The 25,367-nt window shown below is 40.4% G+C and overlaps 1 protein-coding gene across 1 annotated transcript in view; it reads right to left on the reverse strand.

Moving 5' to 3' along the window:
• Positions 1 to 25,367, reverse strand: part of nxn (nucleoredoxin) — a 102,350-nt gene that overhangs the window by 15,433 nt on the left and 61,550 nt on the right. The window contains exons 2-5 of the mRNA XM_036559510.1: positions 10,245 to 10,362; positions 6,339 to 6,472; positions 2,922 to 3,022; positions 1,405 to 1,511 (exon numbers count right to left, since the gene is read on the reverse strand). Of these exons, the coding sequence (XP_036415403.1) occupies positions 1,405 to 1,511; positions 2,922 to 3,022; positions 6,339 to 6,472; positions 10,245 to 10,362 (460 nt within the window). The remainder of the gene's footprint in view (positions 1 to 1,404; positions 1,512 to 2,921; positions 3,023 to 6,338; positions 6,473 to 10,244; positions 10,363 to 25,367) is intronic.

A 25,367-nucleotide genomic window follows, 5' to 3' on the forward strand; every position in this document is an offset into this window, starting at 1 on the left:
TTGTCATTTTAGAATAGTGCTGCTTACTGTTGCTACAGTGAGTACTTGTTCACTAGCTAATTCAGCTAATGTAAGCTAAGCTTAGGTAGCTAATAAACTGAGTGAATCATTGAGTCGTGTCATTTTAACTGTGAAAATAAATGCATTAATTTTTTTTAAAGATTTAAATTTTAAATGTTAATTTTGTCAAATATATAATGTATTCTCTCTGCAATAATTCAGATTCCCATAACTGGGGGTGCTATTAGCACACATGTGATGCTTTTTCTCCAGATTTCCAAACAGCAAGTGAAATAGTTTATATCTTAAAGGTAAGCTCAGACAGTTAATTCTAAAAGGGATAAAGGACCAAAATAGTAAAAGGTATAGCATGGGTGCATGAATCCACTTGAGGCTTTACACATGACACTAAACTCTCACACTAAACACATTTTTGTACATTGTGAGGCTCTCTACCTGAAGGACTACAACTACCATAAACACTAGAGCTGAATCTTGCAAGAATAATAAATTTTTTTAACAATTATCTGCTGATACCAATATGATTCCGATATCTTCGTACATCCCCAAGTACCACAATTGTAAGAGGTGGATATCTGTCAATTTAAGGCACAACAGCACCAAATCTAAACAATGATACACTTAAAGCTGCTCTGTTTAAAATGCATTTCTCTAAGTTTAGACTTAGATATGTCATTGCTTAAACTGAATTTCCCCGCCTCTGTCAGGTCAAAAGAATCATCTGCCAACATGTAACAACAGCACCAGCAGGCATCACAGCTGAGGGAACAAGCAGAATAGCACGTTGATGCAGACACTGATAACAACTGTCCATTTGTGCTGTGGCTCAAGTTTCCCCGAGGCAGGGCAAGAATCTTACAATGAACATGCACACAAGCAGATTTCAGCTTACAAAGGAAAACCATATATAATTTACATTCTTTTTAACAATATTACAACATTTGTCTTCTCAATACTAATATCAATATGCAGATAAGTTAAGTAATCCATCACAATTTCTTTCTACTGTGTACTGTGACCATCTTGACCAGCCAGTTCCAGTGTTTCTGTGGGTGTTTTGTAATGTGTAGCAGCACAATTGCAATACTTGTATATAGTGTATACCGCACTGTTCTATCAGGGAGGGAGAGAAGTACAGAGGAAGCTTTGCTCTACAGTAGCTGAACTGCAAATTTGATCAGCTGCCCACATTCCTCAGGCTCAACAGCTTCTCTCTCTCTCTCTCTATCCTCTCTCTCTCTCTCTCTCTCTCTCTCTGTGATTACAGTAAATGTGACACTTCACTACACCAAACCATCCACACCCTGTTATTTAACCTGATGCACTCTCGGTCACAGGGTTCAGGGTGTAGTCGTTTGGGGCTGGAGGACCGACTTTGTGTACCTTGTATGCCGTAGAGTCTGTTGAGGCGGGATCTCCGGGCTTCATCTGTGTACGGCACGGCCAGCCAAGGCATTTCACTGAAATACTGCGTGAAGGAATCTTCTGACCTGCACTCCACAAACCAGAGAAACAAGAGTGTGTGTGTGTGTACTGAGACATCATATATATTGCCTGTCAACATTTTAGTATAAATTAACAAATTTACTATGTTCATTTTCAATAACAAACACTGAAGCTTGCTTGAGAATAATGTCAAATATTTTCCCCCTTGTTTTGATGTCAGCGCTCACCAGCACTCAAACCTATCACCTGTTTAAACCATCTTTGTGCCAAAAGAGTTTCAATATGAGCTTTTAGCAATAGTTTGGAAATATTTCTGTCAAAGCCTTTAGCAAAACCTGCTCACTTTGATGAACAGTAAGAGAAGAGTCGCAAAATATACCCAAAACATTGGCTAATAGCTGTTTTCCACTAACTAAAACCATCGCTCATAATTTTTCTCATTTTATTTTTAAAAGTATGAAAATCAAACATTATGTAGAAAATTTCAGAAAGCAAGTCCCCAAACTTTTGACAGCAGTGCATGTTGGGTAAAGGTCTGCTCCTCAAGCCGCGCCTGACTGGGCAGACAAAAATATTGTTGTTCAGACCAAATTTGTACGTTTCATGTACATTAGCTCAGTTTTGCTTCTTAATGAGGTATTTTTTATTAAAAGAAACATCATATGAATTTCAAGCCCTCATGCATTTGATCTTTCACTAGTAATAGTTATAATCTATGGCTGTGTTCAGAACAGCTCCAGAGTTTAAAGAGTGGGTGAAACTGTCCTTCAACGCAACTGGAGATGAAGTTCAACAGCACATCAGAGCGCTGTTCTCTGCCAGCTACCACTGAAAAATCCACAAAAACATACTGTGAAAGATACTGCCAGTGTATTACAGATGTGCGAAATACCAGTTTATCCCAACATGGCATTTTTCACAGAGCTGTGCTTTGTTTAGTAAAACCATATCTGCGACTCTGTTAGTGCACGCAAGCAAGCAAGCTCACATTTAGGTCAGGTTTGGATCAGGTTCGGACAGAGTTTGGATCAAGTTCGAATCAGGTTCAGATCAAGTTCAGACAGAGCTTGGATCGAGTTCGGATCAGGTTCAGATCAAGTTCAGAAAGACATTGGATCGAGTAATGATCAGGATCAGATCAAGTTCAGATCAGGTTCTGACAGAGTTTGAATCAAGTTTGGATCAGATTCAGATAGAGTTCAGATCAGGTTCGGATCAGGTTCGGTTCAGGTTCAGAACCAAGTTCGGACCAGGTTTAGATCAGGTTTGGGTTTCACAATTAGTGGTAACACTAGGGCCTGATCGGGCTTCAATTTCATGCCTGTGCAGACTGCTTATTTTGAACTACTATGTTCGGGTGGTTCTTTTTGTGTGTGTGGTACGTGTAATGTGCATTGGTGTGTGTGGGTGTGTTATGCATCACAGGAGTGTGAATGTGTGAGTGTGTGTCTTACCTGTCTGCACTCACAAATACAATCTCAAACTTGTGTCCTGATTCCTTCACTTTGCGGTAGGACTCCACCAGCACTCGAGTCAGACTGCGGCATGGAGGACACTGTGTGACCATACACGCACGCACACACACACACACACACACATACACACACAGAGACACACGCACACACACAAAATCATTACATCAGCACAAACAGTAGGCCAGTGAGATCAGCCTTGCCCTGAGATGCCCAAAGCGTTCTCTATATTTACTGCGCCTCTTCCTCCAGTGCAACCACAAAAAAGCCTGAGGAGAAATATGACTTCCTTTTGCTCTGAGAGCTTTACAGAGCTGAGTGCACAGACAAACCAACTCTCTCTACACTCTACACTCACTACAATACACTCCTCTCCTCCAGAGGGCCTGAGCCTGATTCTTGAGTTCCTGTCCTCCATGTCACTCCCTCTTCTTTTAATCCTTTAAAGTCTCTCACTAAGCAAAATTTTAGACACCCTGGTCAAATTTCATGTTTTATTGATTTTGAAGTGTAAATAAGTCAACATATCCTCTACAGAGAACATACTTCTGCACATTTTAATACACAATTACTGTTGATTTTCTATGTGTTTCATTTTGGGGAAACATTAAAATTAAAATATGGCCTGTGCAAAAAAGTTATAGCACATTTTATATTTCATGTTGTATGTTTTTTCCAATAAGTTAAACTCAGAAAATAGAAATAAGTTGTGCACCAAGCTTCCTCTATTTGTCTCTCTATCCCTGTTACAGAGTTGTTTGCTTTATTTAAGCAGGTTGTGGCAAGAACTCTGGCTTTCTGTTTTTGCAGTAATGTCGACACAACTACAACAGATGGATGCTGTCAGTAACTTCAGCCATCCTACAGCACCCTGTAGTGTAGGCCACGAAGTTTAGTCATGTTAAAACAGCAGACACCACACCGAGGAAGTTTCTGATGGAGCTGCTGAGCGTAAAAATCGACCAGATGTTTTTGCGAATGCTTGTCCAATTTAGCAAGTCGTTACAAAAGAACGTGGAGCATGGACAGTCCAATTTCATGGACTCGTCAAGTTATTGTTATGTGTGCAGTCTTGTTTTGAAAAAGAAAATCTTTTACACTTTTGCATAACTGTTGTCATTAAATAGGAAAAAAAGTCAGAAATGCAATACTGGACCTGTTGATATAGAAGGTAAACTGAATGTAAAAGTAATGCACTGTGCCCTACAGACGCGTAAGGGTTAAGTGAAAATCTGCCTTCCCCTCCACACACACACAAACAAACAAAGATAAAAGAAGACAAGCTCCCTGTTCGCCTGCCTGAGGTTATCTAAGGTCCTTTTCATGGAGGGGGGGAGGAAGGAAAAGGGTATTGCGGGAAAACTGACACCGACACTTCAGTGTTTATTATGTAAGTTTAATAGAGGATCTGTTATACATGAGCTCCACTGAGAGATGTAATGACACATTAATAAGGGCTGGTGGGGCTTTAAGTCTAGAGGCAGCATGCATGATTCAGTAGCTCATATGCTCAACTCACACACTGGACAAAGGGAGAAATTAAAGAAGACAATAATTTGGGTAAAACGCACCATCAGCCAAGACATGTTTGGTGTCTAAAGTTGTGCACTAAAGATACGAGGGTTATTTTAGCTAACAATTTATGGAAGATAATAGTCCACCAATTTGCACCGTGCAAACTGTATGCCTGAATTATCAACAACTCAAACTGTGTTGAGTTGTTAAGTAATTTCATAAAGACTTGCTTATGTGGTTTCTGATGTATGGACATACTGTTATCAGCACAAGCATGTGAGGCTTTATAGATAGCTGCTACTACTGTTTTTTACCAGGTAAATGTATGATGCCAAAAGCATTGTTGCACCGTCCTGCCCACAAGGCTGTATACCCATTTTGGTAGTTTGTTCCCTTTTTGTTACAGCTCACTGGAGAGGCATCTGAACTTCACTTAAAAACACTGTCATATAGAACTGTTCTTGCAAATGTGGGGTAGCTCTGCGCAACCCAACTCAACTAACCAACAGAGCTGTATCACAGCCTAACTTGCTATTTTTCTTTTAACCCCATCCACAGTTACATAAACAGTTGCATAAACAGTTGCATGTTTGGGCACTCCTGGCCAAATTACATATTTTGTTGATTTTTAAAGTAAAAGGAAATAAACACAACCTCTCGAGCAAATAGTAATTGTGAAATGCGCAGTTTGGCAGACGTCACAGTTTGCAAACACTTTTCGCTCTTGTTTTAGGAATTTTCACCTCTTCCTTACAGCAAAATTCCTGGCCATCTTGCATGCACAGTCTTTAAGATCGACCCCCAGGATTTTAAATTATGTTCAGGTCAGGGGACTGTGACAGTCATTCCGTAGCAATTTGTAGTAGTTCATGGTGGATTTTGATTTGGGTATGTTTTGGATCTTTGTCCTGTTAAAGAAGCCAGCCTCTTTTCAGCTTAAGTTTCTTGACTGTCACATTTGCTTTCAGAATTTCCAGATATTTAGTGGAACCTATTGTTCCATCTACTTGTGTATTGCTTTCTGTGAAACTGGCTGCTACACAACCTCAAAACATAACAGATCCACTCCATGCCTAACAGTTAGCAAGGTGTTCTTTTCATGCTGCTCCTTTTTCTCCAAACATATTTTGGTGATAGTGGCCACAAAGTTCAATTTTTACATTTTTGTTTTCAAAATGCCTCGGACCGTCTAGACCGTTTTGAACAGTGGAAACCACAACTTGGAAGCTTCAATAACATTTTTTAGCCTTACTCTGTTTAGTAGGCATCAATAAGCTTCAATTTTCGAATTCTTATCCAGCTGATTATAGGAGTGTTAGCACAAAGTTTGACGAGTCAGAGAATTTATTACGCTCTGGAATTGCTAACAGCTAACATTTCAAGTTATTGTGCATCAACATTTGCAGAATTTTTTAAAATAACTGCAGAGGTTGTTTTCACTCCTTTATCACTTCAAAAATTCAACACTAGAAAAAAATCAACAGAAAAATCAACAGTATCAGAAAACATTAGCAAGTCTATTGGAGACGCAACGTGGTTGAAGGTGAGTGTGTGATGTAGGCATGCAGTTTGCTTCATGCTAACTGGTGGGGTATAAACTTCCATTAGCCTTGCAGCTCCAGTGAAAATTAAACTTCAGACATCTTGGCTGATCTTCTACCTTTGAGACAAGAGGGAAACTGTACAAATCTGTACAAAATATTCCTTTAACAGACCCTATAGTTTGAACAGTGATTCCAATGGAGTCTTCATATAGAGTGACACTGTTTGAGTAACAGGGCGCTCAGACATTTCCCCTCTACTGAACTTCTAGTTGTTTGACCTGCAGTCAACATGAAGAGACGTTGCGCTCTCAGAAGGGTCTTCTAAAACATACACGCTTACCCAGTGCGCAGAAAAGTACACCCCCACATAGGAGCCCTCCAGGGTGCTGCTGTCTGTCGTCTGCCTGTTGTTCCGGAGCAGGGGTCCGGCCACGACCTCTGCAAACGGCTTTGGACCCCAGGGGAACTCTAAACCTGAGAGAGAGAGAGAGAGAGAGAGAGAAATCAAAAAACAAAAAAAGAAAAACAGAGCAAGAGTGAGAGAAAGAAGTAAAAGAAAGAAATTTAAAAAGAGAGAAAGATCAGAAAAGCAGTAAAAGAGAAAAAAAGAAAGGACCCAGGGAGAGAGAAGAAAGACAGACAGAAGGAAAGAAAGAAAGAAAAAGAGGCAGAGATAGACAGAGAGAGAAAAAAGCAGATAGAGAGAATTAGAGAGAGGGTAGAGAGAGGAGAGAGAGAGAGAGAGAGAGAGAGAGAGAGAGAGAGAGAGAGAGAGAGAGAGAGAGAGCGAGCGTGAGCGTTACTTCACCGTCTCTGGCACAGAGCGCTATAATGAACACGAGTATGTGGTCTGATTTTGTCATCCATATATTTCTAATCAGAATGAACTGCATGCGCTGGTCTCTGCATTCAATTTGCACTTGGAAATGGAAAAGAGCAGCAACAAATGCAAACAGCAGCAGATGTGAAACGTGCTCGTAATACCAGCTGAACAATACCACTTTGCATTTCTCATAAAGACACTCTCTCTCTCTCTCTGTCTCTCCACTGTCAGTGTCCCACAGAGAAGATGCTCCGGGAAGGAACGTGAAACAGCTAACCATAAACAGAGCTGGCTACAACCTCTGAAGGCACATTTATAAAGGAGTGGCTTTCTGAGGAGAGCTTCGTGAGGCCCGGAGGCTGTGTCCTACTGAGCAGCTCCCGCTGCGGTTAAAGAAACTGCAGAAACTCTCCAGCATTAAGCTGCTCACGCTGCCACCACTCAGACACACTCACATTCAGAGCCCACCCTCTACCTCACTTCTGTCTCTGCACCACAGATACACACACACATTACAGGGCCAGATAGCTGATGTCATTCTGTACACAGTGAAGCCACTTGGCCACTATGTCTCACAGTGAAATCTATGGCCCTAATGTAAACATAATCCCAAAGAATAATGAGATGAATCGTTCTACCAATTTGATCAGTCAGAGTTGAAAACATATTTTGGACTTTTAGCTGACTCTAAGGGGATCTTTAGCTGGGATCTAAGGGCTCACCATGTGGCCATGAGGGGGTGCAGTCTCACTTCCGGCTCTAAAATGCAGGGGTGTGGCTAAAAAAAGGCCCAACCTATGGACTTTGTGTTTCGGTAGTGACATGAACATGAGGGACAGTATTTTTTTAAATAAAGGTTTTTCTTTTTTTTTTTTCATTTAAAAATTAAAGCAATGGTAAATTCAAATCTTTCAAAAAGATCTCTCTCTCTCTATATATATATACACACACACACACACACACACACACACATATACATATAATACATACATACATACATACACACACACACACACACACAGGGTGCATCCCTAATTACAACTGTAATATAGAGCAATCTAATTTTAATACTACTTTTTGAGTATATAAAGTAGCTCTAAAAAACACACGCACAGAGCTGTCTAGTGAAAGAAGGAGCTGCTGGAATGAGAAAGAGCTCCTCATCTCTCTACCCCACCACCTCCGAATGGAAGTGTGCTTAATGAGTCATGGGGATAATTCAGCATGGCTACTGGCAGAGCCGGGGTTCATTAGGCCGGGGAGGAATCTGTCATTCTGCTGGTGGGAAAGCCATTCCCTTCACTGAGGAGCTTTCACACACACTACCGTGCCTCTTCATCCAGCTCATGACAAATGAGGCTTCCTCTGTACTGAGGAAAGGGGGCTAGGTGCCATTTAAGAGTAGAATGCCAAAATACTGAAATGCTGACTGTAGATGACATCCCCTTTCTATTAGTGAGGAGCATCAGTCTGCTCTCAAACTGAAAGTTCAGGGGCTTTTGGGCTTTCTGTGACAGAAATGATAAACATTCCTTTATGAGGAATGAATCTGATTACAGTTAGACAGTCAAAGGAATAGCTTGGCAAAAAATTTCCCCTTAGCCCAACTGTAATTCATCAGCCAAGACATATTTGTCACTCAAAGTTTGCTTCTTTAGTTCTTCACTGGAGCTATGAGGCTAAGTAATGGAAATTTACACCTGCCCGTCAGCATCACGCTAACTGTGTGCATAAATCTTCACACCCTTGTCTCACATTGTGTCGTTAGCTAATACGGTGTGGTTTCGGACACTGTATGACATAAGAAAAAGGCCAAAATATGAAAAAGAAGTCAAGATGGATGCTTTTACAGGTTTTAGCTATGAGAGGTACTTACGTCCATTTTAAAAGATAACAGCACGTCATTCAGATTACTTACTAGGGATTAGTCACATCTGTTGAATTTTCGAAGTCATGATAGCTCAAAAACTGAATAGTAAATTAGAATTATATACTCCACCAGAGAGGAGTGTCGTGCCTGTGCCTTATGTTTTGGTCAGAGTTTTTAAGACAGCAGGCAGCTAAAGGCTACCACACACTAAACAAGAAGCATCACACAGAAGAAACTGAACTCAGCTATAGCACATTGGAAAAACAACAAGCTCAAGTTCATTTTACACTGTACTCATAAATTTAATGGAATAAAACTTCCCATCTAACTAACTCTTGACAAACCAACGCTGTTTTCAAACTAAGGTTCTAGGTGAAAAGCGATGATGTGGCAAGGCTAGTACTTTCAACGTTAGTCTTCAGACTGAAATGTTTCTCTGTGTAAACTACAAAACTACTATGAATTTGTGGTCAGAGTCAGGGGTTAATACAGCACAGTAATAATGAGACACTCTGCATTTTATCTGGGGGGATGGCGGGTGGGCTGCATGTTGCCTGCCTGAAGCATCCAGTGTGCAGTAACCTGTAGCTTTGATTTCTTTGTGGAACTACTTTCCATTCAAATGTGAACATAAAACTTGACTGAAATGCCCATCTTTGTTATTTACCTCCACAGATGGAGGAAACTGAGGTGATTACTAAAGGCTGCAGTTTGCACAATGCTAATCTGAAGCATATCAGCTTCCATTATTATCAGCTAAATTCGCCGTGTAGCTAGTTAAAGCAAAATTCTGATACCACACATCTTACATTTGGGGTGAGGGGTTAATGATGATACATTTTTATCAACTATTCCTCTAAAAACAAGCCTGAATAAGTTGAGTTACAGTGGTTACACAGTTAAAACTCTGGTGGTGGGATAGTCCACAGGTTACAAATGACTTCTTTCAAAATGTAATGGGATTACATGACTTATAACTTCCTAGAAAAAGTAATCTCACTACATTACTACTAATTACATTACTTTTTACTACTAATTACTACACTACAAAACCCAATAGTCCTTTTCAGAAATTTACAAAAACATCACTTAAAAGACGTCAGTCTTCCTGCCTTTTAACAAGACACGGCCAGCTATGCTAAATTGACATCATGAGTGGCTGATGCTGTTTTGAACAGTTCAAAAACAGCCGAGATAAAATCTTGCGCAACAAAACGTGAGCATTACAGAGCTGTAGTTGAATGAAAGCTGAGTATGGCCTGTGCTGCTCATACAAACATTCAGTCGTACAGTCAGCTGACAAAGGCACAGATAACATACACAAAGATAATTTATGATATAAATGCATTGCGTGTAATTTGTTTTGCTCTCTTAAAGACATACGACTGATGCAGCTCTTATTAAGTCAGTAACTGTGATGCGATTACAAGACTTTAAACTGTAATGTGCTTTATAACTTGGCTACATGAAAAAAGTCAGATTACTGTAACGTGTTACTTTGTACCTCGTTACCCTCAACACTTACAAGTTAGCAGTGTTTGGCTGGCACTCACCTTTAGGATCGTCTCTCACCACAAGCAAACCGTTTCGGCACACCACCTTCCCTGTGGCTGCATCAATAAACACCAACGAGGGAATACTGGTCACCTTGTACTTGTTCCACAGCTTCATCTGCACAAAAAAGACACAAACATATGGAGCGTGTTAAACTGGGAAATCTAAAACATTCTCAGGAGGATTAGAGGGAGAGCAGAACAGAGGGAGAATGTGTGTGAAAGGCAGTGAAAGACAGAAACAGCGAGTTATCTAAGGTTACTGCTTTCAGCTATGTCCATTAAACCATCCTCCTCTGATGCTCCTGAACAAGCATTAGAGATACAGCAATTACTCTTTCTGCCGTCTTCTGCCACACTCCACCATGAGGTTTTAAAAACAGACTTCACAACTTCATCTGCTTCTCTCTGAAGTAGAAAGGGACTTGGAAATGGAGCAGGCCGAATTAAGCAACAGCACAGAGCCGGCGGCGAATCAGCTCAAGGCACGAATCACAGAAGCTACAGCAGCTACAGGGCTGATTCAGCTTTAAAGAGTCTGGCATCTGAGGAAATTCTCCCCGACCGCAACACACACAAATGAACACACACACACACACACACACACACAGACACACACTCGACGAGCGAGTGGAAAACCCACACTCAACGAAAAAGCCAACTGTGTTCCGAATCGTGCCCCTTCAGAACAATAGTGCACTGTGTAATGCCACTGATTCTGGAGTGTTCAAATTCTATTGAAGCCCTGTATAGTTCACAATAAACGACCCACAGTGCCCTGCAAGTTATAGTAAACAGACAATATAGGCTGTCCCAAATTGACCCCTTTGGTACCACAGTATGTACGAAAGTCACTAAGGACATCTCTAAGGATAATTTTAGTGGTGTCCCAATAAGGAAATGTTCTCTCTTCACTGGAATATTCATTCCCTATTGGCACTCCACAGTGCTCCTTAAACTCTAGGGAACAAACGTGTGCCCTTACCAAGCGCGTACATCCCACAACACACTGTAAATGTGTGCACTTCAGCGTCATGTAGATACAAACACTGATAAAATGTAAGAACTCTGTTTTTTTCAGTAGTGGTGGTCCCAAGCAACTCAGTACAATAATGAAGCCTAACTGACTACAAGTTAAGAACTGAACACGCACACCAAAAAAAACAACATGGTGATCAGGAGACCAATCCAGAGACATTTTGGGAGGCAAGAGGAAAATGAGCACTATGAATATTAATTAAGTCAAACCTAATTTGCATTATATTGCAATTCTCAAGCAAAGTATTCTGCATCTAATACATATACGACGTGCAAATGAGCAGAGATTTGAGCACATGAGCAAATGATGAATTAGTGCGTGAAATCAAGTGCCAACCTACCAGCACCTCATTTACTTACCATTAACATGAAGCACACCCTAAACAAGCATGTGTTTTAGTAAAGAGCCAATAGAACAACAGCATTCAGGGGCTCATGAGCCAATGGCTGTGAGTGCACTGCTCCCCCTACTGACCAAACTTTAGTGTTACTGGAAAGAATAAAATGTAAAAAAAACATCTGTGTGAAAAAAAGGTGTCTCAATTTTTTTTAAACAGTAGAATAATCTGATTGTGTAGCGTGATTATTTTGCTAAAATAACTGTATTACTGCAGTGTATGAGATGTTTCTACACTAACTGCGTTTTGTAGTTTTATTCTTTGTTCAGTAGTATAATACAAAACCACAGTGTAATATGTATGCTTGCAGCATTTGTTTACACCAAAATGCATGTAAAATAAGTGCATCCACTGGATTGTACTAGATCGCCACGTGCAAAAAACATTTAACGTTATTTTCTATTTTTATTTTTAGGCTGCTAAACTATTATGCTCAAATTTACACACAGTCCAACGAGACATGAATTTGTTTGTATAAATACACCAAAGATGAAACTGATGTTCAACAAAACTGTTGGTGAAATTCTGCGCTATGTTACGATCAGATTTGATTGCATGCAACTTTGGTGAAAAAGGGCCAATGAAGTAATGTTTCAGATGAAACCAAGCATAGCATTAAGAGTTTTTCCAGAGGCAGGAATATGAACCTGCAAGGATATGAACCTTAGTCGCCAGCATGCAAAGCCATTGCAATATTCAAGATGGTCTTTCATCACCATGTAGCATTCAGTTATAACTCTATTTAAAAGGTCCACAAAGTACTGTATATCTGTTTTTACAATAGCGCAGAGTTGATAACACCCCTTATTGCCAACATTATGCTTGGTTGTGGTTCAACATAACCACATTATGGAATGTGACACTTTCTTAAAGAGATTCAGTGTTTTATCGGTGGGATTACCAGCACTGTGCTGATGCGTGGCAGGTCAGAGTCACTGGAGAAATCCCCGCAAGTGGTCAAGCAATGAATCTTGCACAAGCCAAGCCAATACACGATTCCTGGGGCGAGGCTCAGCTTTGCCTCACTGTTAGATCTTGAAGAATGGCGGATGTGATCTAAAATACAAATATTGTATTGTACAATTCAAACACAACCACCAAGAGGGTACTTCAGCCCTACCTGGGGTCTACCTGCGTACGTGTCTGGCAAGGCCCAGTCCAAGATTTCAACACACACTGCAAAGTGTTCTCTTAACTGAGTGTTAAGTGGTGGATTTGAACCACTGTGTAGCATCAACAAAGGGTTGAGCCTATGGAAATACTCAGAATTTCTGGCAGAGTAAATCCAATCTGCAAACAATGCTATTGAATTCTTTAGAAATGACATATATCACACAGAGTTCTGGAGAATTGGCTTTAGTCTGAGAATGCTGACCATCCTGTTGACGGGATGTTGCTGACTCACACACATTGTAAAGATAACTGCCAACATCACTATGTTGGCAACTGTTTCAGAGTGTCTGGTCAGTGAGCTCTGGACTTGAGTTTACTGGATTTGCATTTGCATTTGAATGGCCACATTTCACTGGCATTGGTATTGACTATTAAAGCATTGGTATTGTTGACAACTCTACTGCAAATCAAACCAACTGACAAAAATTAATTAAGAAGTTGACTGTGTTGTTAACAGCACTGACACTTATATATAACTGATCAATAGCACTTAGATTTGTTTTGTAAATACTGAACTATGCAATATGCTGTCAGCCTTTTGATAGTTATTAGGTCATTTGCCAGCCAGTTAGCAGCAGACACTCACTGTCACGCTATCAAAGTTGAGTGTGTGAAGTGACAGCTTTAAATGCTAAATCTTCAGCATTCAGACCCTCTAGCTTTATCAAGTCACCTACTTTCATTCCACAGATAGTAAATCACTATGTGTAGAACTACTATTTATTACTAATTAGTTGTTCTGCATGTAGCTAGAGACAAATTAATTAATTACAAATTACAAACAAATGTAATAGTTAAATTTGGAATTCTATTACTGAATCGATTTAATTCTATTGATGTGTCAATTTTTTATATAATTAAACCATTAGGGTGTAATAAAATTCAGAGTTTGATGGCTTAAGATGAAATGCTCCATTCAAGAGAAGCGTACCCAGTCGCAATTGTTCACAGTGGGGATGACAAGAATCAGACGTCTGCAGTTTAGTAGCGTCAAGTTAGCTCATAAAATTATTAGCTGAAATAGTTAGAGAGATGCTGCCTGATGCCAGAGATATTGTTATATGATAGTTTTGTGATAAAGCTTTGGCCTAAAACCCATTGTTAAAAGCCATTCATAGCAAAGAGGTACATGAGGGTGATGGAAGGCAACAGAAATACAGAGTCAACTGTTTCTACGATGAACCATTTCACAACAAAACACTCCGCTGACGTCTCAACCACTGAACTACACAAGTTTTTTTTTTTTGTTTGTTTTTTTTTAGGTTTAAGGAGTTCCCCTTCACACTGAGCTGAACTAAGTTTGATTTTTCATTTTAGGGACATTAACAGTCTAATTTTTGTCTATTTATGCATGATGCCTTTGTAGTTGGTTAATGTGCTTTGCTTGCTAAAACTCTGAGGCTTTGTTTTAGTTACTTGATGTTAGTTTGTACGGTCACCAACATTATCTCGAGAGGTCATTGCCTGGTGTCACTGGCCACTCGCTACCTAGTGAACTGCACAGATTTTTCTATTTTAGTGAGTGAATAAATGATTGGACCATCCACAGTGGCAGTTCTATCTCTGCAGTGGAACAAATAAAGAACAAAACGTAAATAATTCAGCGTGCAGAAAAAGAAAGATGTTAACGAATGGAAGACGTTTGCAGAAAGCGAGCGATTGAAGGTGGAACATCGGAGGCCTACAGACGTTCATTATTTATATACCTCTGCGATTGGAAAAAAAAAGCATGGTCCCTTGGATACTTGCAAGAAAGTCTTTGTTCACAACAGAGGTGCATGTTTATGTACCGTAGTTCCAAGAGGAGAGAAACATCAGAGCGAGAAGCTGAGGATGGAAGAGAATTATTAGTGAGTGGAAGGGGACTGTGAAGAACTTTGTTCAACTACTTTCTGACTGGAGGCGATGCTGTCTCCTCTTTAATGTCAGATGAGAACAATGACTTCATTTCTTTTGCCAGCCTTGACGATTCGCTGCCGTTTCCTTCAGCTTTCTATAGTCAAGTCTGAGGACAGCACAGAAGTCTTTTAGGCTTGGTTAAAAAGAACTGCAGGCCTGTCACAGCTGTGGCAAAAGCATAGTAACGCCATGGGTTTCTTTAATTCAGAGGCAAAGAAGCTGCTATGTCTGCCTATTAATCTCAACTCTTTTTTCCTTTTAATAATAATGTACTTTCTCAATGCTATCACTGCATTTGACAGATTAAGAACATGATCTTACAAAGTTACAAATTTCATAGATACCAATTTGCACAAGAATACTGTCTAGCAATAGGCTTGACACTTTAGCTGCTAACTTGCTTTATTGTTCATTATTATGGCTAAAGATAAGTTATCTGAACTCTGTTCTGCACAGGCTCACTCAGAAACTATCACACTGCATGCAACAATACAGGCAGCCGTGTGATTCAGTAGGACAGTGAAAGCTCCAATTCCACATGCTGATACATCTGACTATGGTTAACATGGACAGGCCCGAGGCCCAACTACTCTGAGGGCAGATTATATGGAGTTAAAGGAGACATTGCCAAAGTTTCTGAAGGTATGAACATGTTAGGTAAAATAGGTTTAAACTGGGCTAGAACAGCGGTCACCAACCCTTCTCCTGGAGATCTACTTTCCTAACTTGCCAATCCCTCCCTTCCCTAGCACTAATGCGCCTGGTTCAGCCAAGCTTTGAAGAAGTTAATTAGCTGGGCCAGGTGTAGAAGACTGTGATTGGAACTAGACTTGGCATGAAGGTAGTTCTCCAGCATCAGGGCTGGTGACCACTAGGCTAGATGAGTCAAAACAGGGGTCCCTAGTCCTGGTCCTGGTGATCTACCACCCTGTACAATTTAGCTCCAACCCAAATCTAGCTGACCTGATGAAGGTAGTGAAGGCTTTAAGGGGTCATCTGACTATTATTAGAGCCAGGTGTGCTAGATCTGAACTCACCAGGGTGGTAGATCTCCAGGACCAGGATTGTGCACCCAGGTCCAGAACATGTCCAAGTCAGTAATGTTCTCCTGCACAAAATCTTTCACTGTGCGGAGGGAACCGGAATTTGTCTCAAGTCGCAGATCCTAAAAGCCTCAACACTCCAAGCTGACACCGAAAAATTAGCACCAACCATAACAGAAAGTGGCCATAGTTTGTTTTTGTAATAAAAAAAGAAAACTGGAAGACCCAGTAGTGCAAAAGACAAACAAACTAGCTGATCCACCATTTCCAAGCCACTGTGAATCTGGTTAAGGGTCTACTCAGAACTGGAATTGCAAACAGGTCTGTTAAAACAGACAAACTTGCACTGGTGCTTTCAGGCCTTGGTCTTTCGCTTGTGTGTTTGACTCATGCACAGACATACCAAGAAAGAAAAATCTCTCACATTCTCAGAAAATAAGATGCTGAACTGTCACTAGGGTGGTACACACAAGGGTACGTCCTCAGTGCCTTTACTTAAGGAACATTACGGCATCATATCGTGTTTTGTTTTTTTTAGGTTGCAGCAATTCTTTACGCCAGGCTTATTTTCTTTTTAAAAAACTTGAAAATGAACAAATATACCCCATTCCCTAGAGAAAAGATTACACAACTGGACCTTGAGACCACTGTTGTACTTAAAAGGATACATTTACATCGACTGCACTTTGGCAGACCAAAATTTACCAGTCCAATACCCTTTTCTCTGACCATGAACTGCCGGCCCTGATGCTGGTTCAACATGCTCAAAGGCCAAATTAGAGCCAACAAACGCCAACATTTCAGAACACACCACAAAAACTACAGGGCCCGGTCAGCCACAGATGGTCAGCAATGGCCCGACAGCCAACAGAGGGCCTGCAGTGTCAGAGCCCTAACACAGACCAGATAGAGCACAGCCTGTCTTACTGTCTCAGACAGCTTTAAGAGGGGCCGACACACTCTGACAGGTAATGTGCGCTGAGAGGCGTGAAACACAAACGATCTCCATGACCTGCCTCGTGTCGGCACCTCCCACTCACTCTACCCCACACACACACAAATACACACAGACACAGGCTGAATGTGATGATGAAAACAGGAGTGAAAGTTCTATACTAGCGTCTCAGTACAGAGAGAGCACAGCTTCAGTTTCAAACATGAGAACTCTCACAGGACAGAAGGAGAGAGCGGGGGGGAGCTCCTGTTTTATGACAGAGTTCTTTGCTCTTTTTTGGCAAAAGCACATTATCATTTTTCTGAACGCCCTCCACACATCTTGAGTGTTTTACTCACGATCCGGCTGATTTAAGCACCAGCCTCGATGAGCCTATAAAGTGAGAATGTGCAGATGTATGACTTCTGTATGTTCGTCCTGTGGTTGTGTGTGTTTAGTTCCAGTAGCGCCTGGACAAAGCAGAAATAATAGAGAAGTCAAAGAAAAACAAGGACATACTGTACTTTATATGTGTCCTTGATAGAAGGCACAAGTGTTGCTCTGTGAGTTTGAACAATGCTTTCAAACATACAGTGGTAGTATGAGAAGAGACTGTATTAATGATGGAATGGCTGGAGTTCTGGGCGGCACTGAGCTAGAGAGCTGGACCCCACCTTTGAGAAACAGAAGTTTCTGGCTGACAGATAGAACAAAGAACCAGGGAGGAGATGGGTGCAAAAACTTTGTCACAGGAAACAGAGGGTAGAGATAGGAAATTTTCAGGACATTAGACTGGAAGGAGGAGGGGCTTCAGGCCTGGTTCTCACCCTAAACCACTGTTATTCCACTGTCACATTTTGTGACTGTAGTGATCTGCTCAACCTAAGTATTGTTATGATGTATTCACATGTTTGTGTTGAAAAAAACATCGCTCCGCGCATCATGCAACGTAAATGGTGGCATGGTGACAATGCTACCAACGAAAATGGACGATTATCAGAGGAGGTCTTTGGCAGCGTAGATTGACAAAGGCAGGAAGATGCTCTGTGTTTTTTTTTATTTTGTGGTATAATATTGGGTTAGTCTGGAATCCAATGAGATGTTTGGTATCCATTCAAAAAAAATGAACATCTGGTTTATTTCACCACTGCAGTGAAGGGCAAAAGTTGGGAAAACTCAACTCTTGATGGAATGTTCTGCAGTTAGCAATGGCAGAATCCTCCACTGCAGTTCCACTGGGAAAAGAAACATCTGGTTTGCCATCATCTGTCTACCCCCAAGATGTAAACAAAGCATTAATCTGATTTGAGTGAATCTTTCGCATATCAGTAAACAGCTGTTGTAAGGCAACATCAGCAGCATCAAATGAACCTTTTTTTATGTAGGGAAGGTTGGGGCGGTGAAGGGCATGACATGGGGGCGGAGCCAGCGAGAAACAAAGGAGGTGAAACTGAGGAAGAGGGAGAAAGGGGCAGGACTTGACCAGGGGAAGCTGACAGAGGTGGTGAAATATGATGTTATTGGTTAACATATTTTTTCTCATATGTTGCGCACAGTAAAATAGCTGTTGAAAATCAGAAGCTGTTTTAGAGGCAATACATTCTGATGGAGGACTAGAACTTTCAATGACATGATGAACTACACTGAGCATGACTGGGGACATGAGCTAAGAAGGTAGATATAGATCCATTTTCCATTAATAAATAACAGATAACAGTCTTATATGTATAGAACCATTATATAATATTTTATCTCTATGAGGCAGCACAGGTGAGAGAGACAAAGTGACATACCAAAAGAGACTGAGAGGTGAAAAAAAGACAGAGAAAAGAGAGAGAGAGAGAGAAAGTGAAGCCTTGGAGCTAATTCAGTTCTCTCTCCACACTGATAATTTACTGCGTTCCTGAGTTATGTCCGCTGCCCCTGGCTGCCGTTCAGAAGCGCCGCCGCTCGGTAAATCACTCCCCTCCAGCCTAGCTGAGCAAAGAGAGCGACACAGCCTCCGAGCCACAGCAAGATTCAAGCAGATGATAGCAGATAATTACACCAGCTGTATCACCTGACATCCATCAGCTTTCAAAAGCGCTCTGATTTAGCCCCAACCTGCCACTAACGCTGATTTATAGCAGGGGCAACTGCTATCATTTTTTTTCTTCATTTGTGCTATTCAACTTTCTAAAACACACGTTCAGGCTTTAAGTCACCAGCGTGCTCTTATGACATGGTGATGACAAGCAGCAAGAGAACTCGACTACTTTAAATAAAGGGAGTAAGCTAGGCCACATAGTTTCGAGCTAACACTATTCAGGGGCTATTTTCAAATCTTTTTACTCATTTACTCAGACTCTCTGGTGAATGTCTGCCTCGCAGCAGTCTGGTGACTGCAATGTCAGAATGGTTGTAAAAGACTTCAATACTATGGACTATTGTAGCTCTGTTTTGCTAATGACGTAGTCCTACATTAGCTGACACTCATGCATCCAGCCAAAATTTTAGGAATGCACCAGGTATGTATTTACAGCGAGTGGGGACAATTACCGCCGTCACCAACCACAGGCCTACACTACACTAGGGATGGGCGGATCGATACCGAAATATTGATACTAATATCAATATATCAATCCTGATATTATCAGTAGTAATCAGTATTACACACACACACACACACACACACACACACACACACACACACACACACACACACACACCATCATCTAAACCACTTGTCCTTCTGGGTCGCTGTGGGGTGCTGGAGCCTATCCCAGCTGTCTAATCAGTATTATTAAATATATAATATTATTAAACAGTATTATTAAAGAGATAACAAACAGAAAAAATATTATAGCAAAGAAACGTATAGTGCACACAGCCAGAGAAGACTCAGTGAACTCTCTACATTGGCAGATAGGGCTGGGTAATCTGACCATTTTTATTGCTATTGTGATAAATTATGTCACAATACAATACAATATGCTGTCTTGAACATATCATGCATATTGTCAGTCCCTGTAGAACACTGACCAACTGAATGTTTTATTATAAAGACAGCAAAATTAGTCCTGTTTAACTGGATTTAGTGCAACACAGTATGCTAAATACGAAATAAAAAATCATTGTATTTACAGTTTTTGATATTAATTTTCTTTTAAATGTAGCACTACAGTTTTTTTCCCCTCAATTCCAATTGATCAGACCTCCCAAAAATAATGACATATCGTGTATCATGAAAATTTCATAAAGTATCGCAATATTTTTGCCATATCGCCAACCTCTAATAGCAGATCTATTTGGAGTTATTTCCCTAAATAGAGAGCTTGCGTAGCAAATTATTTATCCATTGCAAATATACTTTTAATGTCCACTTTTTAAGGTTTTGACTGTAGAAATCATAAAGAATTCTCCCTTTTAAAAGTATCAGTATTGGTTTTGGTACTATGATTGATATTAGCACTTGATATTGTTTTCAGATCAAAAAGAAAAAAGGCTATGTTCACATTACAAGCCTCATTGTTGAATTCCATTTTTTTTTACTCAAGTTTCTTGATGCTTCACATTCATGTAGGTAAGTGACTCAGATTGTTTCATTAATATGAACGAACCTGTGTCCTGAAATGACCTGCATGCACACATCATAATCAATAATGCAACGTGAAAGTCATGTGCAAACAAACTAATTAGCAGACCAGGCATTCATTGCAAAGATAATTTGCTCTAAACAGCTCTTAAGTGTTCATGATTAAAGCGAGACAAAGGTGAAAAAGGATCAGACGCATCTGTTTTGTACCGTTTACTGGCATTAAGGTTAAGCGCTGCTGCCACATTAACACTGAATGACTGTGCATGCACAGTAAAAAAGAAACCAAAACACAAATTCCAATCTAAGTGTTTTCATTAAAGTCGCATGACAGTGAATCAGACACGTATCCGATCTAGAACCACACATAAAAGTGGCTCAGATCTGATTTGAAAAGATCAGGTTTGTCGTCCACACCAGATGCTTGTCAAATTAAGGCAAAAAATCCGATTCACTTAGAGCGTAGCCTTAGTGTTACTGCACATCACTATCCTACACACAAGGTATCTATTCCTCTGGAGAACGTGTGCCCATATCCCCCACTGACACCTAAGTGGAGAGAGTGTAGAAAATCCATATTAACCACACACTGCTTTCTAAACACACACATACAAACACACTCCAGCCCTCAGGGCTCTGCAAATATGCCCACACGTACACAAACGCAAACAGTCAGAGCGCAGTTATGCTCAACAACTGGATCACACATGGTCGTGGTTGCAAAACTAGAAGGATGAGAGAAGTTCTGTACAGTGAAGAAAAAAGGGGGTATATGAGGACAAAAGCTAACTGTGAGAATGGCGACAGCTTCCTTTAACACATTCCAAATTCCTCAACATTCAAGCCAAGTAAATGATCACCATGCTGCTCAAACACATGACAGAACATGACTATTGTCCAAAACTACTTCCACCAACACAAGGCTCATCTTCTCACGCTTAAATTCCACAGCTAAAGAAAGTGGTGACTGAGAGAAGTAAGCATGAATAAATAGAGTCGTCAAGGTTTTAGTAGGTAAGACTGTTAAGGGGGTAAGGGTGATTGTAAAGCCCCCCGTGGTGTTGCTAGCAGATTGCTTTACGCAGAAGCCCTGAAGCCTTCAGCCTGACAGGGTTGCCTCCCTCTATTCATTCCTAACTCAGCCTCCTGCAGCCTACACTGAAGAATGCCTGCCTGTGCTAATGCTGTAAAGAAAAGTTGCTCACATTGCTAAAATCAAATTAGCGAAAAGCTAAAGCTGCCCAGCTAACATCAAAAAGCAGAGATAGTGCTAATTGCGCCCAATTAGAGTTCTTCCTTTTTAGCATCTTCATATAAAGTATTCAGTAATGAATCTACAGGCTCATTATCCAGTAATTCCCACCAAAATAATATTATACAGTACTGTGCAAAAGTCATTGACCCCTTAACTGATTTACTCTCCAGTCAAAACAGCCACTATGAAAAATCCACAGGCGTTTCTCTCCATCCTTCCCAACTCAGCGCTTATAAGTCTGAGAAGATGTGTAGCTGTCAAGAAGCTATTACTGAGAAACTGAGACACAAAGGAACACTGTCTGCAAGTCTAACAAAGAAGGTGCTGGTGTTCCCAGAACAATAGGCTGACCACCACAGAGTCCAGACTTCAACATCACTTTAGAACAACTTCTAAGACTGAATTTTGGAGGTTTGGAAAAAATATTTCTGCAGATTTCTTTGAAAACTGAAAGTCTCCTGAAAAATGGAAGCTGCAATAATGGCGGGACACTTTAAAATACGCAAAAATGAGTTCATATGTTTAGTTGTTGAGGTTTCTGCATACTTTTCTGTGAAATATACATTATCTGCTTCTTTTTCTGCTTTCATGAATAGCTCAAACTTAACTGTAACTACAGAAAAAACTGATGTTTATTTGATTGTTATTGAGATATTGGCAATTTGCAATACTGATATTGCAGAAGGCTACAGTATGCAAATGGGCCTTCAAACCAATCAAGATTTTTTTTGTTTGCTTTTTTTTTAAGTGATGTGTTGTGAGCATCCTGACCAATCACAGCTCCAGGTGAGTGTTGCTTTGGGATCAGAGACACTAATATCAGATAAGAGACACTTGCATTAATCAAAGCATTTGTGTAATCCAACAACAGTAAGTCTAGCTTTACACAGTAAAACTTTTGTTCTACTAGTTACATGGTATGAGTTGCCTGCAAAATCATTCCAGTGCAACTTGACAGTTACATGAAGCAATTTAAAAAGTCATAGTTGCACACAACACATTCAGTAACTCCACTAGTGAGCCAAATTAGCAGCTTGTATGTTTTGTTGTACCATGTCATTCTCACTATAAAGTCATCTGCAAAGCATATTTGCAGCATTTTAACAGCTTCTACAGCTGTGATTGCCATTCTTTTTTCAATATTTATATATCTGGGCTTTTTTTATCTGTTGTTTATATGATAAGCTTTTGAAAATGTTTAAGTAGCCAGCCATTCCAGCCTACTTGATGTCTCACATATTCTGTTCATCCAATAACCCATCTTCAGCTGTATCTTCTTGTCCATGGATCTGGTGAAATTAGATGTTTTAAGTATGTCATTAGACATGACTGCTGTTTTAATTGGACGTTTAATGAAACTGGTTTCACAAAGCTGAGACGCTTGCAATTGTTGCAGCAATGTTTCAAATGAGTTGCAGGATGCTTAACATTATGCGACTCAATTGCAATTTAGATTTAAGTAGGTTTCAAGCAACTAAAGTTGCATTACATTTTCACTATGTAAAGTATTTTTGGTCAAAATAATGCAGGCCAGTGTTTTTCCACACTGTAAAAGAAATTGCATGTCATAGTCTAAAAAATACTTTATGTGGTAACAAGTACTTTAACTGGTTTTATGCAAGTCTGTATTGTGCAGTGCTGTAGGTAACTATGACAGCGTGAAAAGGAAGTTTTGATCTGCTGACAGCTCTTTAGAGTTTAAAGGGTTAAGCTTTGGCTACTGCTTTGTGGAACTAGAGAGGAGCCCTGCTGAGAGAGGTGAAGTGGAAGACATTCTTGCAGTTATTGTGCCGTTTACCTCCTATTGTTCCTCTCTTGACTCTGCACGGATAGCCTTTCATGATCAGCAGAGTCGGCCAAATGCCAGACCCAGTTTCACAAAACATGGCACTTTACAATGCACAGTCTAAAGCCGACAAAAAAAAACGCATGTTGAGAGCGCTGACCCATTCTGAAAGGCAGGAGTCGGTTGGTCAGGAGGAGTCTCTCGCTTTTCAAAATCATTAGGCTTGGCTATTTTTGGCAGCCACTTGAAAGGAAACCTCGTAGCACTAGCTTAAAGTGCTACAGCTTCACTGAATAAAACTGGCAGCACACTTTCGGAAACCAAAAGTGTTCTTCATTTGGCTCCCTAAAGAGGTTAAAGAACCTCCACATAATCTAAAGGTCCAACACCAATTAAATCTTCTTCCTAGAACCATATGTCCAAATCAAGAACCAGTGAGGAACCTTCATCTTTAAGAGTGCATGTGATGCTTCTACAGAACTCCAAATCCAAGGCTAATACCAGTGTCTTGGCCGACATATCAGTTTCTCTGAATCTGCAAACTTAGACCTGGAATTTCAGCAGGAATCCTGGCCGGCCGCCTTTAGAACACATCGATGAGCACAGTGTTAATCCTCTTATGAGTAGTCTTCATCATAATCAAGGAAAGCTTCACTTCATTCAATTCGCTGGAGCCGCTCCAGTCACATGGCCCAAACCCCATCATTAGATAGAAACAAAAAAACCCTCCCCTCTAAGAACACCACCACTCATGTCAGCCCCACTTTATTACCATTGTGCACTCGAACAGATTGGTATATTACTGAGCTCCATAAAGTCAGTAATGCGTTCCACATTGCGAAGAACAGAGCAGCGTTTTTTTGGACAGGAAAAGCCAAGTCATGTCGCAGTTTGATTCCACCATGGATTTTTAAACAAAGACATGCACCTCAATGGGGAGGGCGAGAAAGGAATCCAACCACAGCCTCTGAAAGCTCGTCCGCCCATTTCATGTCAGGAACAAAGATTACTGTCAGATAGTAAAAGCTCGGTCTACCGTGAGTGAAGCCAACTCAGTGGCATGCTAATCCCTCGCATTATATATGGATGTAACCAAACAGAAGAAAACAGAAAGAAAGAAGTCTATCCACGGTTATACTCACAGTGGCACAAATCAGAGTTTTCTCCCTAACTGTGACCCAGGGCTGGGACAACTTATCAATTAGTGCTAACAGCCATTACATTGTTAAGCAGAATTGATCTTTTTCTACTTTAAACTTCGCATGCATGAGCACTGTACCCAGTCTGCTATTCCAAACTCCAGCCCTGTACTGAAGCCCCAGGCAGCACCATCAGAAGTAGTGCTCAACTGTAGTTTAATAAAGTGATCATCAATTCTATTCTTTTCACACCAAGTAGAGTTTTACAGATTTAATGCATCGAAACCTTAGAACCAAGCCCAGTGAGTTTTTTTCTTAATTTAACACTGAGAATACAGGAATAAGATGCAGAGGAAGAAGAAATGGATTTAGCAAGCAGCAACAGCTTGTAGTCAGTGTAAATCAAATATGCAGACAATGAATAACAACCCATTCTGCTAAAAAAGTCACAAAAAGCACAAGGCGTTCCACACCAGTTCTGATGTGTAGAGTTTGAGACTACAGGAGCAACCAAGAGCTCCGATTTGAAAGACTGCATTAGTGTTAATGTGTACATTGCTTTTTTTTTCTGTAAAACTCAGACTTGGCTTTGTCACCCCCCTCTTGTGAAAATGGAATATACTGGTATTAATATACTATGTATTATGTACATATATACTATGTATGTTCTAACTGCAAAATATCCAGATCATTTTTTCAAATATGCTCATCATGCCAGCTCTGTTTTATTTTAGAACTGTGTGAACGCAAAATCCTTTGCAAATCAGATATGAGACATTTTTGAGCGTTCTCAGGTACTTAATAGGTAGTCATGTGATGTCACACTAAGAATGGCCAGAACAGGTATCACTCATCATCCAGTCTTGGCAGGGGCTAATGTTGAT

This window comes from Colossoma macropomum, unplaced genomic scaffold, assembly GCF_904425465.1.
Source record: "Colossoma macropomum unplaced genomic scaffold, Colossoma_macropomum, whole genome shotgun sequence".
NCBI lineage: Eukaryota > Metazoa > Chordata > Actinopteri > Characiformes > Serrasalmidae > Colossoma > Colossoma macropomum.